General features: G+C 35.1%; 1 protein-coding gene across 1 annotated transcript in view; it reads right to left on the bottom strand.

Moving 5' to 3' along the window:
* Window positions 1-7,304: 7,304 nt before the first annotated feature.
* The window catches only part of NEGR1 (neuronal growth regulator 1), a gene marked incomplete at its 3' end in the record, with an annotated part of 911,256 nt that continues 895,039 nt past the window's right edge, over window positions 7,305-23,521 (bottom strand). Inside the window, exon 7 of the mRNA XM_079728488.1 lies at window positions 7,305-7,429. Within this exon, the coding sequence (XP_079584614.1) occupies window positions 7,305-7,429 (125 nt within the window). The remainder of the gene's footprint in view (window positions 7,430-23,521) is intronic.

The raw sequence follows: 23,521 nt of genomic DNA on the forward strand, positions 1-23,521 counted from the left end.
GGTAGAAGTCTGCTGCATTTAGTGTAAAGTTAACTTTTTTGAATGCAAAAAGGTCAAAGTTAATGAAGAAACTAGCAAATTCAAAGTTCCACTGAGGAACATTCCAATGATTTTAGCAATTCACTTGAAATGAAGGAGGAAAACCATCCTCTTTAACATTTTGAAGCTTTGAAAGCCTAATGGACCATGCTACCTCCTGTAGTTTTACCAAACCAAAATTTGCAAGGACTGGGCTCATTAGCATTAAGTGGAAGCAGGCCATTCAGCTCAGCAGTAGTCTTACAATGTTTTCACCATTACCGTTGATTTTGGTTGAAGAGATATTGCCATCTCAACTGCTACTTCACTTTCCTTATTGCTGTTCATATAAAATTCCTGTTATCCCCTGAATTAAATGCCCCTCCCTCCAAATGACAAAAAACTTTTTATTTTAACAAGTGTCCAAAATATATTCATTTTTCAACAAGGTAGATTCTTTTTTTTTTTCTTTTTTTCTTTTTTTTTTGCGTTACGCGGGCCTCTCTGTTGTGGCCTCTCCCGTTGCGGAGCACAGGCTCCGGACGCGCAGGCTCAGCGGCCATGGCTCACGGGCGTAGCCGCTCTGCGGCATGTGGGATCCTCCCGGACCGGAGCACGAACCCATGTCGCCTGCATCGGCAGGCGGACTCTCAACCACTGTGCCACCAGGGAAGCCCCAAGGTAGATTCTTGAAGCAAGGTCATCCTTGTTATGTTTTGTTTATTTCTCCTTCTATATGTTCCAAACTATTGGGTAATGGTTTGTGGATTAAGGAAGAAAATGAGTAACTAGAATATAGAGAATGTAGAATATTAGATATATAGATAACTTGGGGTTTTTTTTTTTCTGAGTCATTGCAAGAGGTATTATCGAACCTTAAAATATTGGCAATTCATTAAATTCAACTGCTTTTAAGATTTCTGCATCTCATCATTTTAGGGGAAATTTTGGATTGCAATGAAAAACCCAAGCATTATTTAGCACACACCCATCCAGGTTACCTGGTTCTGATTCTATGGGGACTCCACCTTTCATTGGATTTGAACTATTTTACAAGTTGTAGATAAATGATAGCAAGGCAAAGTATTTCTTGTTAGTCAACACATAAATAAGTTCTGTTGGTTAAAGTTTCAATTGAATTCTTTATTCTGGAAGAAGCCAGTTTTACCTCTATTAGCATATTAATTTCAATATTCTTGATCTATAAATGTGCCTGTTCTTTGGATTATCCTTTTATCTGGTTGTAACATCTTAGTCCTTCATTAATGATTAATGTGTTCATTTTACATGTGTGTGAAAATTATACTTTTCATTTTTTTTCAAACTAGAGTGATATTCACAGGATTCACGTTATATTTCTATTTTGACAACAAAATACAAATGTATTCCTTAGGTTGTATATAGTTTAATTTCTAAAATTAGAATCTTTCTCTTGTGCTACTGCCCCAGCACAAACAGATGTGCATATAATTAGTATTTTGATATAAATTGGCTCAAACAACATTGCTCAAGATTAAAATCAGTATTCTATTGTGAATTTTAAAAAAATGTGTATATATTCTGCTCTCCATTTCCCTAAGAATTCTGTTGATTGCAGATGCCTAGGAAATAGTCTTAGTGGATTATTCAAAACATAGCAGGTTTTTGCAAAATGCTATATTAAAAAATACATGTGATTTTGACAAGATCCTCCATTTGGTGTGATGGGCCTAATATTATCAAGGGCTGTGTGTCCAAAGGCAGTTGCACCCCAAAAGTTTTAGATGAGATGTATAATGTGATTTGTCTTTAAACCACATACCCTCTGGAGGCATTGGAAAATAAAAGGATGGCATTAAAGGAAAAAAATAATTATCTACATATAAACAGTTACGTATATATATAAATATAAATGTACATATAGTTGTTTGTGAAGCTAGTAATGTGATCACATCCTTTTTCTATTTCTAAGAAGGCTCATGGAAACTGAAACAAATTGGGAGTATTTTTGCATTGCACATTTGGCTCAAATCTGCCACTTAGTGGAAGTATAATCTTTAGCAAGTGACTTAAAATTTCTGAATATCATGTTCATCATCAATGAGACAATAATAACATTTTAAAGTACATTTAAAGTCATAGTAGTAATGTCTGCTGAAGTACTTTGCCATCGTAAAATTCAAGGAAGAGATAGCTGTGACCCTTCAGGAGTAATTCTAACTGCCACATCTGTCTCTGAGGTGGAGCACGTTTCTTAGATTGAAGACCTTAGGGGAGTCATGGTAGTCTTAAGAGGACTGTGGGAGGAGCTTTTAGGGAGACGACTGAAAACTATTCCTTCTTTCTTCTTCTCCAGGAAGATTGGAAAGTATTTATTTGATTCATTTGCCAATTTTTTCTTTTTCTACTAAACATGTCAATTCCTAAATATTTTCAGTAAGTTTGGGATTATTAGACAAAAGCTTATATGAATGTGAGGGTATATGCTTCTTCGAAAGTTCGGGGGAGTACACTGACACTCTGGTGTTTGGATCAAATTACATTATCTTGAATGAATTATTCTTGGAAAATTTTCTCTTAAAATTCTTAAATTTCTGCCTGCCAGGCAAAAGCAAGTAATTATTTTCCAAATACCTAGATGTCATTTTGAAGTATCTCTATTTTGACCTATTATGTTCAGAGAGACAATAGCTCTGCTTCATATACTAGCTTTCAGGGTCTGAGACTTGATGCTTGTTTCCATGTGATTATTTGCAGAGTAGAATTTACAAAGGGAGAAATAATGAGCCAGTTGGAAAAATCAGATGTTTATTAGTGTGTGTTTTCATTTTTTGAGGGGGTAGGGATTCGATAGATATGGTTTTCCCAGAATATCAATGATACTCATATTTCAAAATAGCCTGTTACACCAAGTACAGATAGTCTATTGTCTTGTTTATCTACCATATTGTTGCCTTTTATTTGGTTGATGAGCATAAATGGACAGATTTGGAAAAGATGGCTTAAATCATTCATTTGGGGTGGCCCTAATTTGCATATTATAACCATTACAAAAAATGGGCTTTCAGCCAAATCACATTTTGTTTGGAAAGCAAGGTATTTTTTTACTGAAATTGTATCTGAATGCCTTGAAGTGGAGTATATACTCCCTGTTTTATACCCAGCTGTCTTATGAAATTGTACTATCTGCCTGGATGTTTAGCCTGAAAAACCAACAGGATTTCATCATCAGTCTCTGTTACTAACTTTGATGCATTTCAGCAGGGAAAAGTTCTAAATAATTGATAATAAAATCTTTCCAGAAAATTTCTTCTTTAGGCTAGATGTAGTTCAGCTTGTTAGACTGAACTTTGGGAATCAGCAATAGACAGAAAGGCTACAAAATGGATCCTTTTAAAACTGTAGCATCTAACATTTTCACCTGGTATTGCATTGGAGTATCTGAAAGATGTGAATGTGGTACAGTGGATGCAGCAGAAAATAAAGAAGGGAATAGCAGAAATATGTTTACTATTTCTTCATTTTTCCCTTAAACTAATAGAGTTTTCAAATGAGTCAAATACATATTTTAATTGATAAACTGACTTTATATTCACCTATTGGAAACAGTACAACATATTTTTACATCAGATTATGAAATACGGATGTTTTACTAAAAGACAGGAAGAGCTTGTTCCAGTCTTTAAAGTAAATACATATTCAAAGGATTTTAAGGCATACCATTTATTCATATTCATATCTATTGAAATACTGTACATCCACATACTTCAATAAATAGTTAAAAACCTGACCTCTTTTTAAATCATTTCTGAGTTTCAAAAAACAATTTTTATTGAAAAGATTAAATAGATAACTTTTGGCTGTGTCACAAAGCTAAGCACAATGGATAAATTAACAATTATTCAGTAAATTTGATCAATATAGATAATAGGCTTTGATAAATTTCTCAGAGTTTTCTGAGCTCACACACTGGGGTATATATATATATATATATATATATATATATATATATATATATATATATATATATATATATATATACATATATATATATATTCCTGAATTATCTGGTAATTTTCTCAGTTCTCCAGTCTACTTTCTAGATATAGCTTAAATGTTATGATGAAGCATTAATTTTTCAGTAAAGTCTAAACTCCCCCAAAGTGGCTTTAAGTTTGACATTCTCTCTTTCAAATCTTTTAGTGTCACCCCATAACACAATACTGTAATTTGGGCAGTACTTTTTGTTATATAATTCCTGCATAATAGGAACTTAATGGTGTAACAGGACTTATGTTTCAAATGGGATCATTGTAAAACATAATTACACCAGTTGCAGTTAAAAGAATGTAAATGCATTAAGTCGGCTACCCTAATATTCTGGTTCCTCCCTCCCTCCCTTCCTTTCTTCCTTCTTTCTTGTTTTTTGCTTCTCCCCTTACCTCTTTCCCTTTTCAGTACTTTTCTTTTCTTTCTACTCTCCTTTCTCAACTGCTCTTTATTTTTCTTTTTTTGTTCTGTGAAAAAAATTCAGGGGCAACAAAAAGAGTCCCGCAAATGAAACAAGTGGAAATATAATGCTGAAATGAATAGCTAGAAAAATTGTTATAGATCAAAAGATAAATCAGTTTCATAAAACTGCTATTTTGAAATTGCAACAATCTTGTACAATCAGGACTGATAAAATGGAGTAATCAGACGTTTCATATGTCCATAAATGTAAAATCATCTACTTGAACATTATATGCAACACATTCACACAAAAAAGCAAATACTATAGCCTTATTTGAACAATATTGAACTCATAAATACTCATGATTTCACTCTGTCCAGGGGCCTAACAACTAGGAATGCTGCTTGATACAGAAAAACATAGTGAATACCTCCTCTATTTAAAAAGTCACTCAAGAAATTCTCTTCTAACATAAAGGCAAATACATATAGCTACTGAGCTATGACTGTACTTCTGTCACATCCTATGGGAAAAACACCAGACTCCACAAATTCGGAATCATGACAACACTTTGAACTAATTATTTGGTTCATCCATAGTTTATACCTCAATTTACCTCACATTTACCCTACAAACCTTACAAAGAGGAGGTATTTTTAACTCTAGGAAAGCGATCACTGTATAATATGCATTCTTGATCTGTTTCTTTCTCCCAAACAATGGTACTGATGGTTAACACTTTTGTGGTAGCACCACTATTTCTAGTAAGTAGATTATTATGGAGTGTGCCACTTTAAAGCTGCAATACACACAAAAAATATTTTGTAGTTTACTCCAATTGCACAAAGAATATTTTAAAAAGCAAATCAATAATAATCAAAGTTAAAATGCCATATGTGTTTAAGAAAAACTCTTATATCAGTCAAAATAATGTAATAAATTATTACAGTGGGTAAATTTAATAGCATTATGCCACATTATTGCCATGTTGTGGAAATATTGTACATTTATGCCTCCTCATTTAGGATTCACATTTCTAATTAAAACAGATTTATGGTGTACTTTGGGACTAAATTTTACTTACATTTTACTTATATACATTTCTTTCAGGGCAAAATACTAGATATCTTAAATGTATACAACCCCTGTGAAATATCTTGTTTCTAACTATATTAGTAGGTGTTTTGTAGTTATTATGACTTGCAAAAGAGAACTATTTGCAGAAATTTCTCTAGGTATAGTGAAATTGGTAACTTTATTAAACCTGTAAAATGGCTTTCAAGGCTATGGTCTTTCTTTAGTGAAGAGTAACACTAACAAACTATTCTTATAATATAATACTTCTTAGAGTAACAGAATTTTCTTTCAAAAATGTAGTTTTCATACTTTATGATAGAAATAATTTAATATCTATGATAAGTTAATAATTAGTAGATTTTAAGATATTCTTCATCACCGGTGGCTGGTCTCCATTTGAACACATCTTACATATATCATATAAGAAGAAATAAAGCATGGTAATTCTTTTTTTCTTTCTGGCCTTGTTTGTTTGAGCTGACTGGCTATAGAGAAAGATTTAACTGCAGAATTTGTTATTTCAGGGATTGATCTGCTGCATACCAGCATGGAATATTTGTTATAATATATTTTGGAGCTTTCTAAATACAATATGCATACTAAACTATCAACTGAGTGATGTTTTCAGATGGAAAATAGGCAAAATACACCTATCCACAGGAACACTATATCTAGCATACCAACTTACCTGCCACAGAACCAAAAATTTTGAGTGCTTACCAACTCATGTAATATTAGGTAATTGGACTTTGTGTCCTTTCTGACAAACCATCTTAAAAATTTTGGCCTGGAACAGTGAAAGGAAAAGATGCTGTATTGCTAGGCAATCCTTTGGATGGACTGTACTATCATTTTAAAGGGAATTATATCCCAGAGTGGATCTAACATTTAGCTACAACTAAAGAAATCATATGGTAGATTTACCTGTACTATGTTAGTTAAATTGTTTTTCATCACAAAACTGAGTCATTGTGGGGCAAAATTCTCAAAATGCTACTGGTAATGAGGGAAGAGATTTTTACAGCTTAACTCCTTTGTTCTTTAGAGACAGGATATAGTTTAACTTTATCATTGTGGTTTACTTTTGCTTTCAAATTGTAGAATTTGGCAAAAACACTTTTATTGGTTGGAGATGAAGAGAAAATTATTATTTCATGAAGGCACACCCATGCTGAACTTACAGGAAAGAGAAGCAGAGCTGCACAGCCAGTTATATTACAAGGCTCATTCCTGAAACCTGAATATCATGCGAGCAGAAAAATCTAGATATGTTATATTTTGAAGAAATGATCTGAAGGCAGTATTATTTGCTTTTTTATCAAAAAAGAAAAAAAAAATGCATCTTTGTAAATGTGGATTGACTCTTATTGAAACAGGGAAATGAATGCTTGTATTGCAGCCTTAAAGAATCACATATTCACTGCAATATTCGTTTTTTTGTAAACTACAGCCTGCAACCTAGCAGACCATGACTGAATGCTTTTGAAAAGTTGTAGATTACAAACATGAAATCACAATTAATATCCTCTAAAAGTAATTTCAGAGCTTTCACATCTTCAAAAAAGGACAATGTGTACTGCTTCACAAGGTAATGTAGCTAATCAAAAAAAGAGTAGAATTAAAGTATTTACATAATGAGCAATTCTACAGAAGGCGATCATCCCCATGTAAGCACTGCTGATTATATCCCACGCTGCTTTTAACAAACTGTACCAGATTGGATCCAGCCATCAGCACTTTCAGAGAATCCTTAAAAGCCTTTTATGGGTCTTTAAATTTATTGTAGAATGGCATTCTTCAGGTAGAATATGCTGGTGAAAGAGGACAGTGTCAACACAAGGTACCAGCAGGAGAAAAGAACGTCAGCGCTCCCGGTAATTCCATACTGGGCTGTACTTGGAGCTGGAAAGAAATGGAAAAGAATAAATCAAAATCTAATTTGTGTCTTTCAAGATCTTAACAATAATCAAAAGGCAGCCGGGTGTACTGGGGAGAACACTGGCATTGGAGTCAGACAGACTTAGGTTCACATCTGGTTCTGCTGTATGACAGTGTGTGGCCTATTCGACTAACCTCTCTGAGCTTCATTTTTCTCAAGGGCAAAATAGAAATAATATAATCCACCTGGCAGGGCTGCGGTGAGAATTGGAGATGAAGCACATGTAGCACATTGCACTGGGCTGGATGCACACTAAGTATTCAACAAATATCAGCTAACATTATTATTCCTCTTACATTCATTGTAAATATTTGCATTAGTGGACAATATTCATTTAGTATATATTTTAAATTTTTATTGAGATATAATTGACTTATAACATTGTTTTAGTCTAAGGTGTACAACAGTGTTGATTTGATACATTTATATATTGCAATGTGATTACTACCATAACGGTAGCTAATACCTCTATCATGTCACATAATTATCATTTCTTTTCTGGGTGGGAACAATTAAGATCTAGTCTTTTAGCAACTTTGAAGGTTATAATACAGTATTGTTGTCTATAAATGCTATGCTGTGCATTAGCTTTCCAGAACTTATTTATCTACTGATTGTTAGTTTGTACACTTAAACAACAATCTCCCCAGTTTCCCCAGCTCCCAGCCTGTGTTAACCACTATTCTACTCTCTGTTTTTACAAGTTCTACTTTTTTTAGATTCCACATTTAAGTAATATCATACATATATACATGCATATATTTTTGGATCTTTTTTATTGGCCAAATACTATACAAAATGCTGGAAAAACAAAGAGACTTTCTCTTCTAATATCTTTTCCAATCCTAGGAACATTAGAATTGCATGTGCAAACTGCAGTGACACAGAAAACTGTGTATTTAAATCTGCCTGGGCAAGGGAAGGATGTTTTAACAGAGAGTCTTACCAAAGGGGACCATCATTTGGGTAGGGAAAACAATATATTCAAAGGCATGAGGAAAGGAGAGAGCACGGCATGTATTCTAGGATCTAAAAGTAGGTTAGTCTTGCTGGACTGTGAAGTTTGAGGCCTGGAGTGGAGAGAATTTAAATGGAACTGTAGGCAGATAGAATGACCTTGACTCTAATGAAAACAAGTTTAGCTTTTTAGACTGAAGGATATTTTGAAGAATTTGGAGCTGTTGAATTGTATGATTACATTCATACATTGCAAAGGTCACAGTTTTATACATAGAGAAGCTCCTGTGGGTACTTGGCTAACAGTCACGTTGAATTTTCACTGAGAGGTTTCACCTAGAGATTCACCAAGCTTGGGATACTGTGGGAGTCTACTGAATGGATTCCACTTCGTTTCACAGAGGACAGTTGCCTCTTTGAATGTGAATTATATTGTGTTACAGAAACTGTCACAGGCATGCTCAGCTTTGCTTGAGACTGATTCTCATTTACCATAAGAATAAGAATAGTAATAATAAAAAACTCCACCAACATACTTTTAACTACCTCTTCTTAATGAAACCTGGATTTCATGTGCTGTTTCCTACTAGGAAATGAATAATGCAATTAAAAAAATACTGTTTCACCCCCAAATTCATAAATCCAGAAGCTGTTTTAGTCACACTAAGTTTGAATTACCAACAGCTAGTTTTTAATGGAACTTTCACCAATGACTATATTTTCATGTTACAAGAAGAATAAATTGTGTTGTTTATAACTCTAAGAAACTAAAGGAGATGAAAGATGCATTGGCCCCTGCCAGTGGGGAGTTTTCTTGACAGTACAACTGTTGATTCTATGTGAGTGAGATTCAAGGGCTGAGACTACTACTCTTTAGTAAACATGGAGCAAAATCAACTATTTTATGTTTTTATTTTCATCACAAATGAGTTTTAAACAAGGAGAAGATGATGAAGAAAATAAGACTATTGTTGAACAGATAGCTTTTCAAGTTTTGATATGTAAGAAGTCTAATTTAAAACCACAAAACTCCTTAAATTATTTTCTCTTGTTCAAGACTTAAACGATGTTTTATTTTTTTAATATAAACAAATATTTAATTGGTCTGTTACCTTCTCAGTGACAGCTATTTCAGAGTTATTTTTGCTGTATTTTTAAGAATCTTGAGTGCAATAAAACTGGGATAATAATACAGGACTAATAATAAGCAAAGCACATAAAATGATTTCATAAATAAGAAATAGATCTTAAAAGCCAAGCACACAAAGCAAAGATAACATTTTTATGTCATGACAAATTAAACAGTACATTAAGTGGATAGAGTATAAAAGACTCTCAAAACTCCTTACTCATCCTTTAAAATGCATTTTTGGGGCAATATTTCCTGAATCCCCTCTCTTTCTCCAACAAGCTGAGCAGATTACCCTATTGTGTCATTAGGTCACAATATATATTCCTTTTTATACAACTATCATACTGCATTGCAAATATTTGTGTACATATCTATTTCTCTCACCAGACTGTAAACTCTCCTAGGTCATGTTTTATTTATCTTAGTGTTTCCAGACACAATGTCTGGCAAGTTCTGGTACACAGTGGATATTCAAGAAATATCTGTTGAATGAACAATTCAATTAAATAAATAAATAGGTCAGAGTTAAAAGGAGTATGTCTCTCCTACAAAACAGAATCTCTTCTGAAGCAAGCCACTTGTCTATAAGCTAGAGAATCTACCATATGCTTTCTTTCATTCATTCAGCAAATATTTATTAAACTAGTACCAGGGACTGTACTAAGTACTGGAAATACAATATATAATAAGGTGGGCATGATCCTTTTGTTACTCAATTTCATATATCTCCATATATATTCCTTTTTATCACATACCTTAAATGCCATCTTTTTCTCCAATGTACCTTTGTCTTCTACTCAGGCTCCTATTGTTTTAGACATGACAAATCTATATCATGTTTAAAAATTAAATATTACTTTGTAATTAACAGTATATATTTTTTTCATGGATGTCTCAAATGGATGTATTTTTTAGTTGTTTGTGAATGAAATACTTCCCTTAGTCCTAAAATAAAGTAGGAGCCTTTTGCAGCACTTTTACTTGCAATTATTGAATATTATCAAAAATGTACTGTGAAGTAGCTATTGACAATTAGTAGGCCCCAAAATAAAGAGCAAAGTTAGTTAAGGGAATGTGAGGTCAGATACCTAATGCCAAGTCATATATCATGTATCATCTTTAAGTATACATCGAGCATCGTTTTTTGGTCCTGGGAATTGAACAAAAGCAAAGATAAATAAAACTCAATCTCCTCTCAGGAAAGTTTCATTCTAGTTGGAGATATAAATAAAAAGGCAAATATTGAACATTAGGATTTATATAATTACTATAAGGATAATGAATGAACACGGGAGTGCCCCCCAAGGACTCATGGCAGGTAAGTAGTCCAGGCAGCAGACAGAGTAACAGTTATTTTTTACAAAATGCAGTGATATACACATGTTAGTACATATATATATCTCACTTTAAAAAACTACAGCATAGTAGCCCATTGACTTAGGTATCATTATTATGTAATGTTTATCTCATTGACTGATATTTATTATGTGTTTTGGGAGGACTTGTAAACTGAGTGATTTAGGGTACAAGGCTAATGGTACTAAAGTTAGGGGCCTTAGTACTATTTGGGCCACTTAGATTTGCTTGGCATGTTAAATCCCAATCAGCTATTTAAGAAATTATAGAAAATGTTAAGAAATTAAAGAAAATAACTGTTAGCTATTAGAAATTAGCTTTAAGACTCAATTCAAATATCATCTTTAAAAAGTGAAATGTCTTTATAAAACCATATGACAAATTAATTTGGCATTATATTTAATATCATATTTACATATCTATCTTTCCCCATTAGACCAAGAGTGTCTTCAAGACAAGATTTATTATATGTATATTTTATCACTGGTACAGAACACAGAGTCTAGTACTTAGTAAGTGTTCAATTAACTATTTGTTGAATGATGATAAAGTTCACATCCATTTCCAATATTATCACCATAAACACATAAGGGGACACAATATCTTGACTTATTTTTTCAGAAGAATACTTTCATGACCCATATTTTATTCTGTCTTCTCTCTCTACTTTTAGACTCATTCTTACCTTCTAAGACCTGTACAGAGTCAGAATACCTTCCTTCAGCATTTCAGCAGGACCAGGAAGAAAGATCATGAGGCAGATTATAGGGGAAGAGCATGTATCAAACTTTGTAGCATCATCCTCTTGCAGCAAAAGACAGGGAGTGTAGAGGAACCTGGGCCCCCATATATGGTCCTGAATTTGAAGACATCCAGCTATGTCTCTGGGATGGTCAGATCTGTTGTATGTTCCCTGCCATGTTTTTAGTTGCCTATGAATATCATACTGCTACTCATTCTAAGCAGTATTAGAAGGGAAAGGGCATGTGATCACAGGTGTAGTTGGGCTATAGTGAGGGTTTGGTTTCCTTCTGAGTGATATGAGAAGCCACAAGACAGTTTCATGCAGAGGAGGCTAGCTGACATTTTAAAATATACTCTTGACTACTCTGGACAGTAGATTGTACTAGTGTAGGCAAGAGTAGAAGCCTACATTAGCCCCAACCTTCAGGGGTTTCCATTGCCTGTAGAGGGAAGCCAAAGTTGTGTGGCTCAGCATTCAGGGACATCTATTATCTGGTTCTAGTCAACTTATCCAGACTCATACACACTGTTAGCTCCAGTCACATGAGCCATTCTCTAAACACATAGCATGTTTTCATTATTCCCTGTCATTTGCACATGCTATTTCCTTAAGCCTAAAAGACGTTACTTCCTATTCTCCTTCTCCACCTTTGCCATTTTATTTAAGAAAAAGAAAGAGAAAGAAGGAATGAAATGGGGTATGTCAGGGAGGCTACTTTGGTGTGGTTTACAGATCAGAATTTAAAACAAAGACCAGAAAAGGCTGGTTGTTATTCTTCCCACTTTCCTAGTAAAGCTAAAGGCACTCTAGTTTTAAAATATGATGTGCATAATACATGGACGGTAGATCCAGATTTGGTTCAAAGTTCATCTCCACTTCTTTCTAAATAGACTAACCTAGGCACGTTTCTTAGCTGTGCTTAGTTCAGCATCCTCATCTGAAAATGAGGGTTGGTAGTATCTCAAAAGTGATCATGAAGATTAAATGTGCTGATACATTTAAAGTACCCAGTACAATATTTAACACAAGATAAACACTCCCTCAAGTATTATCTAAATGCTATTCATTTGCTCATTTATTTAGCAAATTTAGTGTGTTTTATGTGGGAGGCATTCTCTGAGTCACTGAGCCAAATAGAAATGCCTCCTGTCCCCATAGAGCTTTCTCTTTAGCTTGAGATGTTTTCCATGGAACAAGCCTATTTTACTTCATTCTTGATCTATACTTGGATAAATCAATGTTTCTTTGGTCTTACAAAGCTGTCCTCCATTTTATCTTACAAAAATATTTATTATCTTCATTACCGTGGCTTCTTTCAGAGGACTTTAATTTAATGCCAATTACTGCTAGATGACTGGCCAGTTTCTTCTGGTTTGCAGGCTCCTTGAAAGCAGGGAGTATGACCTCTTCCGTTTCTTATTTTCCTCTATCTCTTCCCAAGAGGAACAGTATGGTGCATGGCCTTGGGTGTGGTTTCAGGGCTGATCTAATGCCAAGTATGGTTTCAGAGGGGCTCTCAGGCATGAAGCAGAAGTGTGTGGGCTATGTGGGGTCCAGGCCTTTGGGATTTCTCCCCGTTGCCAACAGGAAGATCCAATCTGGGCTTTAATACATATCTTACATCTTGTCTAATTATGATTATCACTTCCAATTACTTACAGCTGCTGCATATTATTTTCAGTCTTGGCAGTTTTCCCTTGTATTGCTCCAGTTTTTATTTTTAGGCAAAAGCAAATGTAACTGTGAAATATTTAGTTTGGTATAATACCAATTACTTGCCTAGGCAATTTCCTTAAATTACTGAAGCTTTAACTAAACTAGCTTTGAGTCATATTTTTAAGATTCTTGTTGCAATCTTAGGTAGTTATTTAGCTACATTAACTTTGCTTCCATAAGAAAAACCTGTCCTCAACTTACATTTTACTAAGGAAGCTTATACCTTAATGGGAAGTGAACTATTTACACCTAAATTAGATTTCAAATAAAAGAAAGTGATTAACGTGAATTCAAAATAGAGTGTATATTAGTCTACTGAGAAATTATGCACCATGGATTCAATCCGAAACACAGTGCAACTCTGTTTCATTACATACTGTGGGAGGAGCTTGCTTGAAAGATAGTTTAATCCTCTGTTTAGCAATGTCCACCCCTTAACACCATCAGCTGGTGTCAGAGATAACACATCAGAGGCTCAGATCACACCCAGATTTTTTGCATCATTTAATTCTGCCTAAATACTGGGTGGAGATTAGGGGAGGAGAGGAACACCAGGATGGGATATGCTTTACAACTCTATGTACAACTTTTGATTATGCTGTCTGGATGAATCATGCAAGCCTTAGCACAGGCAACATCATCTTATTGTTCCTTTCTGCGCTATTTCTTGTGCAATAAAATGGTCCACACCCTAAGATGGGATGTACTGCATTAAAGACACAGCACAAACCATGTCTTCTCAGGAACCATCCCACACCTATGGAACAGTGATTTCTGGGGGAGGGTTTTGTTTGTGTCATTACTGCATGTTCCTATACTATAGACCCGCCAAGATCTTCTTCCTCCCCTAGGCTTGGAATTGAGGAATGCCTGAGTAGCATAGCTGTCACGTGGTAGGGCTACCAATGTATAGATTTTCAGTTGTTTTTACTCAATACACCTTTATTTTGCCATACACTGTTTCCTGAAATACAGAGAAATAAACATAGTATAGTCCACTTTTCAAGCAGCTCTCAGTCCTTCAGAGTAAGGCTTAATTTGTGAGCCTCTACCACAGCTAGCTCCACTCGTATTTAGGGAAAGACTTGGATAGCTGGCTTCGAATTCCTGCCAGTCAGTCTTCTTTTTTATCTTCTTTAGAAGGAATCAGGCTAAGAAGTGCACATTTGTGCACTTTTTGCAAATTAGAGGCCTAAGTTTATAGAAAATCTGTATTTAGATACTTATCCTAACATTTTAGATTTTCACATTTTCATTTGGTCAGAAACTGAATGCCGATCTTCAGAAAGTTATGACATTTTTTACAAACTGATCCTTCACAAACATAAAAATGTACAATAATTTTCACAAAAAGCACCTCCATTTTGTGTTATAAACAATGAGCAGAATGGCTACAGAAATCACACCATTCCTTTCTCTTTCTGACTCATGGAATTTCCCTGCCAGCTTGTTCTTAGAAACTACTAAGGTATTTCTCTGGCAAACCACCATCCTTGAATCCTTTTCTACTTGCTAAATAGCCATTTTGCCAAAGTTCACAGTATACAATCCTATTTACTCAGCATAAACTACATTAGGAATTTTAAACATATGTTTGCCTCTATTATTACCTATATTCAGAAATCTGCCTATTTGTAGGTAAATACTTTTTTCTGCAAATAACCAGATGAAACTCTCCAAGACTATTACCTCTAATCTGAGTGAAAGAGAATAAGTAAACAATCACCCAAATGGAAAGAAATTCTGCTGCCTTTTTTTCTGTCCTTCATAATCATTGAAAAAAAATTTCAGTCTGTATTATTCATCAGTATCTTCTAAATGTGTTAGATATTTTTATTTTTTGCAAGTCAGAAGTGATGTACGTGAATCTATAGTAGCTCTGTTTTGAAGTGTGTTGGCAACAGAGGTAATTTTTTATAACCCGAAATGGTTCTTTGAACTTGGGCAAAGTCCAGTTTTTCATTCCAGGTTGGTTTGCAAATGGGTTCTTTATAAGTGTCATTACATATTTTGTGTGTATGTGTGTGTATATGTGTTTTAAAAGCTGTCTTTGTTGTGTGAAATATATATACAAACATACAATACAAATTGCCTTGACTATATAGATTTTAGTTTGGCCCTTTAAGGCATCATCTAGCTGAAGAAAGAAGGTTTTACAGAAATAAAAATAGAAACCCAGCTGTGTTCTTAAGGTCACTAATAGTCACTGCCATTAGCTGTATCATCCCTGTAACATTGCTAGTGTGGTAAAAATGGGTGAAACTGCAAACTGGTAAACATTTTTGCAAGTTGAAGGAGTTTGTAAGATTATATGTGTGTGGCTATGTGGGTGTGAAATTATTTAAGTTTTTATATAAGTGTTTAAACTTGAAGCTTTAATGATCAAATTATCTTGTTTACTAAATTTTATTCTTTTATCTTTTGCGTTAGGAAGGTTACCCCCAAACCAGCTTCTTTTCTATTATTCTGTAACATTGTTCTCTCAGCATTAAGGATAAAGAATTTCATAGGGTTAGATTATTTTTTTCGATTTTTTGGAATATTCCATTTACCTTCCAATTTTTTTCTTAGCTTTTCAAATGCAATAAAGACCAGTGATTACCTGGCTCCGTAGTTCTGATTTACTTAAATTGTTCCACTTGTTATGTTCCAGATTCATTCTCAGTTATTCTCAATGATTCTCTAATCATTGCCATTATATTCTGGCTGTTTAAAACACCTTAATAAAATACAGATGCCTTTGTATGGAATTCAAAACCCTCTTTAAACTTTCCCAAAGTTACCTTTCCAGTCCTATTGCTGGCTGCTCTCTGACACAGCAGGCACACTAGGCAGGAAGGCTCTCCATTCTCAGGGCACACCCAGGCCTTTGCTGTATTTGCAGATTTGCTCACACTCTGCCTTCATCTGGGATGGGCTTCTGCATCACTACATGTTGGAATAGTACCCATCTTTCAATGCTCATCTCAGATGCAACCTGCTCACAAAGTTAGAACCTGTCAGAACTCTAAGGAATACTGGGGATCATTTAGTGCAAACCTTCACTTTGTAGATGAGGAGATGAGGCTGGTAGAGATTGAATGATGTGCTTAAGTCAGAGGCAAAAGTAAGACTAGAACTCAAGTATGCTGAATCTCTATGCTTCTACTCCTATGTGGTATTATTGAATTACTGAATTACCACCGAACTCTAGTTGGAATTCATCTGCCAGTTTCTCTTTTGTCCCATAGCCATTTACTTTTACTTATACTTTATCACTCTGGTGTTCATCTCCTTCAATAGAGTCTAAGTTTCTTGAAAACAATGGTAATATTTAATTTACTTCTGTATCACTCACAGGATTTAATCAAGTGATTGGCACTGTCAAAATATTTATTATAGAGAACTATAAATGAATTATTTTAACTTCTGCAGTTTAATGAGGTTTTACTATAAATCTCAAGAAAAAGAAAGGAGCACTAGGGAAGGTAATATCATCAATCAATAATTCAGGATTTGGAAATATTGACTACCATTGCAAAGGAAGGTCGGTTCTAGTTTAGAGAAAAGAAGAAACTTGTATTCTTTGATGTCTTTGAAGACATCGTACCATAAACATACAGAGTTAAACACACACACACACACACACACACACACACACACACACACCCTCCAAGAGAACTGTTAAAGAATCCCTCTTGTCTGTGATTTCTACTTGAATTTGTTAGTTATGGATGGAGACTATATTTATAACAATCAAGCACACCATGTACTAGCTTAGCCCCTCTGTACCTCAGTTTTCTCCAGATGAACAAAGGGGATAAAAGTATCTTCCTCATAGTGTTGTTGTGATAGGTAAATGAGCCAACTAGGTAAAGTGCTGAATACAGTGCTAATTTAAGTGTTCATTAAATGGTAGCTTTTAAGATACATTAGTATTTATACAAGACATACCAATGGAAGCCCCTACCTTGGTCCAAGAAGAAATATCCAAGTTGTTGGAATAAAGTCTTGTGTGCCTCAAAGTCCTATACATTTGAAACAGTAACAACCACACCAACAATATGCTCCATTTAAAGCACAGCTCTAAATGTACAGATCAGAAAATTCACTCATTAAACAAATAATACTTGATTACCTATTAATACTTATTGAGAACTTCTATGCCCATTGTACTGTTCTGTGTGCTGGGGTACAGTCTTCGTATATTGGTATAATTCCTCACAGTCCTCTAAGTAGATCACAATACTCTGAACAGACTCTACACTTTACTCCCCTGGGCTGCAATCCTTGTTTCTTCTACTTGGCACCACCCTCTTCCACTTCCTCCCAATTTTCCAGCCTCTGTATGAAATAATTTTCCTTCTCCTTAAGAACCTAGTTCCAGGGTTACCTCTGTGATAACTTCCTTGACCCTTTAACCATTACTTCTTCCTCCCTTGAGACTCCTTTGCATTTCAAACTCCTCTCTCCTGACCTTGCTCACAGACTTGCCACCTCACCTAGACTGAGTTCCTAAAGGGCAGGGATCATGTTTTGTTCATCTTTCTTTGCTTCTCTTTTTCTCTTCCCCAGAGGCTAACACAGTGACTGCTCCTAATAAGGGCTTCATAAATAACTGTTCTTTTTATCTTCATGAGATAAATTCACAAAGTATGTTTCACTCACCTTTTGTGTCTTGCCTTACATCGTCTCATTACCTTTTTGTTTTAGCTGGTGCTATGACCACCAGCTGTGTGCAGGGCAAACGATTCTGAGACGTGTTCCACCTGGCTCCTCAGAGGATCCCCAGTGGGATGGAGCCCAGTGACCCACAGCAGGGACCAGCTCAGTAACACATTCTTGGACTGGCTTTCCCTCCTTCCCTGTTTAACTTCTTCCAATCTCCCACCACTCTTTCTTGAAATTCCTTTCCACAGTAATCACTTATAAGTGAGCTGCTCATTTTGGCAGGACCCAGACAAAGATAACACTCTTCTATGAAGAAGAGAAGAGTAGCAGGTTATTAATACTTTGCATTTTCACATTCCCCCACAGAGCATGGTGCTTTGCACATAATAGGTGTGCAATAAATTAATTTTGGATAAATAAGTCAATTGAAAGTCCACAATTATCCTGTCTCTTTGCTTCCAGTTTTCTTGGCTCATGGTAATTCAGTTGCATCACTTTTTTGAGGTTGGCATTAATTATCTTATTAGGCACATACCCTTAATAATGAAAAAGGGACCTTAAAATCTTAATTAAATCTGATATTTTTTTCCTCGTAGATTTTATCCCAGGATTTTGTCCACTGTTTTATGCTATCATCATTTTGGTTTCTGCTACAACAGCAACATTGCCTAATGAAAGTTCTGTCTCCTATTGTATTTCTTAAATATTTTAAAGCACTCATGGTCCTTATATTTTTATTATGATTTCAGCTATAAAATACTCCTCTCCCTACAACATCAAAATGCTCTTTTCTTGAGCCTCCCGCTTGCCTTACATTTTCTACCTAAAGTGATCCAACTTCTAAAATGGGAAAATGGTATATACAACTGCTATGAAAGGAACCTGGGGACATACACACAAAAATCACATGATAGGGGAAAAATCACATGATAGGGGGCTTCCCTGGTGGTGCAGTGGTTGAGAATCTGCCTGCTAATGCAGGGGAACGGGTTCGAGCCCTGATCTGGGAAGATCCCACATGCCGCGGAGCAACTGAGCCCGTGCGCCACAGCTACTGAGCCTGCACATCTGGGGCCTGTGCTCCACAACAGGAGAAGGCCGCGACAGTGAGAGGCCCGCGCACTGCGATGAAGAGTGACCCCTGCTCGCCGCAACTAGAGAAAGCCCCCTCACAGAAACGAAGACCCAACACAGCCAAAAATAAATAAATTAATTTAAAAAAATCACATGATAGGGAATTCTAGTTCAAAGGACAGTCCAGCAAAGGATGAAGAGAAAAAAGATGACTGCATTTGCATAGTGATTCTAGCAATGAACATATTCTGCAATCTGGATTCATGTTTATTTTAAAGTATGATTAGTAATTTTCTTTATGGAAAATAAAGACAATATGCTGCTTATAACTTTTCTGGACTCTAATCAAGATATTTAAAAAAGAAGTGTGGGAATTTTTTCAACTATTACATCAGAACACTTCACTTCTACCTCACTTTTATAGATATTGCAAATTTGGCCACTTACGTTACTGTTTGAAAGAGTTTTTGACTGAAACTTAAATAAGTCTTCCTGGGACTACATTGATAAGTTAGTCTATCAGCTGATAAGTTTATACCCACAGTTCCTTTGATCACAAAACACTAGGAGAAACCTTGTCATTTCTTAAGACAAGACTTTACTTTATTGAGATTCCTCTACTTTAGCAGTATTTTCAATTATCCTTAACCTAAATATATGCACTTGAACCTCAAACTGGAAAATTAATCTTAGATAAGTCAGAAAATGAATAACTTAGGAATAACTGACTTTTATAACAGTAATCACATTATTTATTCAACAAATGCCTACTGAGCACCTTCTTTGTGACAATCATTGTGCTCAGGGTTGAATACACAAGGATAAACAGGACCTAATCTGGGCTTTGAGGAACTTACAGTCAAGTAGAAATAAAACATTCTACCCTAGAAGAAAAGGGATGATTTTCACCAAATCAAATATTATTAGAATTCTAGGGTTAAAGGAACTTTGAGACTCTATTAGCCTTTGTCAAACTATAATCAAATCAGAAATCTAGTTAGAGAAAGACTTTTTAGGGTTATGTCATTTTAAAGCCAAAAGAATCTGAGGCATAGAGAGGAAAGAGCTACATAAAGAATTAATGCAAGTCTCTAGACTTTGAGTTTGGTGTCCTTTCCAGAACACTGCACTGCCCACATTAATTTATTTAGTATCTTGTTTCAGGTTTTTATAGCTCTCACTTGCTTATTAATATTGAATGTATCAAATACAACCTTAAAATGTTTCTAAATAGAAAGTGATAAAAATAATTTTATAGTCTAGTAAACTATACAACAGTGACACACCACTTTAGTCATGTCAATCAGTAAGATACAGAATGAGTTTTTTCTATATACGCTCTAACCGTGATACAATTATTTTGAAATATCAAATGTTTGAAATAATTTCTAAGATCTGTAGTCAATGTATGTTTTATTTGCATCTCTCATTATGTGCTCAACTTGGACTTTTTTCTTCCATCCAGCATATGAACCACATAATATTTCTTTTCTTTATTCTTTTGCCTTGAATTAACACATTTTATTGGCAAAAACGAATCATTTGACCACACATAACTTCAAAGTGGGTGAAGAAGTGCAATCCTCCCAAGCTCTCAGAAGAAGGATAATCAAAATATTTGTTTGATAGTCCTAATGATTACAACAATGCACCCTTATGGTCAACAAATATTTGGTTCACTCTTCTTGTCACATGCAAAACATTCTTGCTCTTCCTGTGAGCAGTTATTAGTCAAAAGAGATAGTTGCTCCATGCATCTTCTTCCCCCCCCGCCCCGGTTTTATTGAGAAGTAATTGATGTACATCACTGTATATGTTTAAGGTGTACAGCATGATGGTTTGATTTACATATATTGTAAAATTATTATCATGATAGATTCAGCTAATATCCATCTTCTCATATAGATACAATTAAAAGAAAAGCAGGAAGAAAAGAATAAAAACCCTTCTCCTTGTAAGGAGAATTCTTAGGATTGCCTCTTTCAGCAACTTTCACATATATCATACAGCAGTGTTAGCTATAGTCATCATGTTGTACATTACATCCCTAGTACTTATTTATCTTATAACTAACCACCTTTCTCCAGTTCCTCTTCTACCCACCCTCTGCCTCTGATAACCATAAGAGTCTGATCTCTTTTTCTATGAGTTTAGTTTTTTCTTTCTTTTTATTTCCTTTTCTTTTCTTCTTCTTTTTTTTTTTTGGTAGATTCCGTATATAAGTGAGATCATACAGTATTTGTCTTCCTCTGACTTATTTCACTTAGCATAACACTTTCCAGGTCCATCTATGTTGTCACAAATGACAAGATTTACTCAGTTTTAAAGTTTGAATAAGTTCCATTGTATGTATATATACCACAACTTCTTTATTTGTTCCTCCATTGATGGACACTTAGGTTGTTTCCATGTCTTGGCTATTGTAAATGATGCTGCTGTGAACATGGGGATGTAGATATCTTTCTGAGTTAGTGTTCTCATTATCTTTGAATATATTCCCAGAAGTGGAATTGGTGGGTCATAAGGTCATTTTTTTTTAATATTTTGAGGATCCTCTAAAGTATTTTCCATAGTGACTGTACCAATTTACAATCCCACTAACAGTGTACAAGGGTTCCCTTTTCACCACATCCATGCCAGCATTTATCTCTTATCTTTTTGATGATGGTCTAACAGGTGTAAGGTGATTATCACTGTGGTTTAAAATTGCATTTCCCTAATGACTGGTGATGTTGAGCATCTTTTTCATGTATCTTTTGGCCTTTCAAATATCTTCTTTGGAGAAGTGTCTATTCAGGTCCTTTGTCCATTTTTAAAGTGGGTTACTTATTTATTTATAACTTTTAAACTAGAGTTGTGAGGTATGTACCACTCTTACCATATTGCAGAATCTAACTATGACTATATATTTACCATTACCAGTGAGATTTATGCTACCTTTTTGTGTTTTTATGGTGTTAATTAACATTCTTTTACTTCCACTCAGGGAACTCCCTTTAACATTTCTTGTAAAGCAAGTCCAGGGGTAATAAACTCCCTCAGCTTTTGTTTGTTCGGAAAAGTCTCTATCCCTCCTTCATTTCTGAAGGACAGCTTCACCAGGTATAGAATTCTTGGTTGAAAGTTATTTTCTTTCAATATTTTGAATATGTCATCCCATTCTCTCCTGGTCTGAAAGGTTTCTGTTGAGATATCTGCCAATAATCTTATGGAGATTCCCTTGTATATAATTTCTCTCTTTTCTCTTACTGCTCTTAAAAGTCTTTCATTGTCTTTGACTTATGAAAATTTAATTATAATATATCTCAGTGTAGCTCTATTTGGCTTCAATCTATTTGGGATCTTTTGGGCCTCACTGATCTGGAGAGCCTGATGGATCTGGGTCCATTTCTCTTTCCAGATTTTGGAAGTTTTCAGCCATTATTGCTTTACACTTTCTGTCCCTTTTTCAATTTCCCATAATGTGAATATTGTTTCTTTTCATTGTGTCTCATAATTCCTGTAGGCTTCCTTCACTATTTTTTTTTTCATTCTTTTTTCTTTCTGCTCTTTTGCTTAATTTCCAATGTCCTGTCCTCCATTGATGATTCTTTCCTGTGCATGGTTGTGTCTACTTTTGAAACTCTCTATTGAATTCTTCAGTTCAGCTATTGTATTTTTCAACTCTAAGATACCTGTTTTTGTTTGTTTGTTTTGATGGCTGCTATTTCCTTGTCAAACTTCTCATTTTGTTCCTGTATTGTTTTCCTAATTTTGTTTTGTTTTCTGTCTGTGTTTTCTTATAGTTCACTAAACTTCCTTAAGAGGATTATTCTGAATTCTTTGACAGTTCATAGATCTCCATTTACCTAGGGTAAGTTATTGGAGCTTTATTAGCTTCCTTTGGTGTTGTCATACTTACCAGATTTTCCATGATCCTTGATTCCTTACATTAGTATCTGTGCATTTGAGTAATGGGGTTACTCTTCATACTTTACAGGTTTGCTTTGGCAGAGACAGTTTTTCACCAGTCAACTCCGTTTGGGTTTATGGGTGTGTTTGCTGGTAAATGTCTTTGAGCAGGTGGGTTCTGCTTTTCGGGTCTATTTTGAGTGAGACACCCTTTGAGCTTTGAGGATTGGGATTGGGGAGCATGCCACTGGCTGAGAACAAATGGATAGGACTGCTGGTTTGATCTCCTACCCAAGAGAGGCTATAGGATGGGCTCTGAAGTTGCCTGAATTCTCTGGTCAAGCTTACTAGATGGTCAGGACTGGGTACTCTATTTAGTAATAGATGGGATGAATTAGCTTTCCTGTCCTGGCCTATACAACTTGTTGTTTGGGGGCCTGAATCAGGCCTGAGTATGCACTGAATTCCCTGGGAAGATAAGACCACCTGTTTTGCTCTACACATAGGGGAAGCCATGGGCTGTGCTCTCTGTTC

The sequence above is a fragment of the Hyperoodon ampullatus genome, assembly GCF_949752795.1.
Source record: "Hyperoodon ampullatus genome assembly, chromosome: 2".
Classification (NCBI taxonomy): domain Eukaryota; kingdom Metazoa; phylum Chordata; class Mammalia; order Artiodactyla; family Ziphiidae; genus Hyperoodon; species Hyperoodon ampullatus.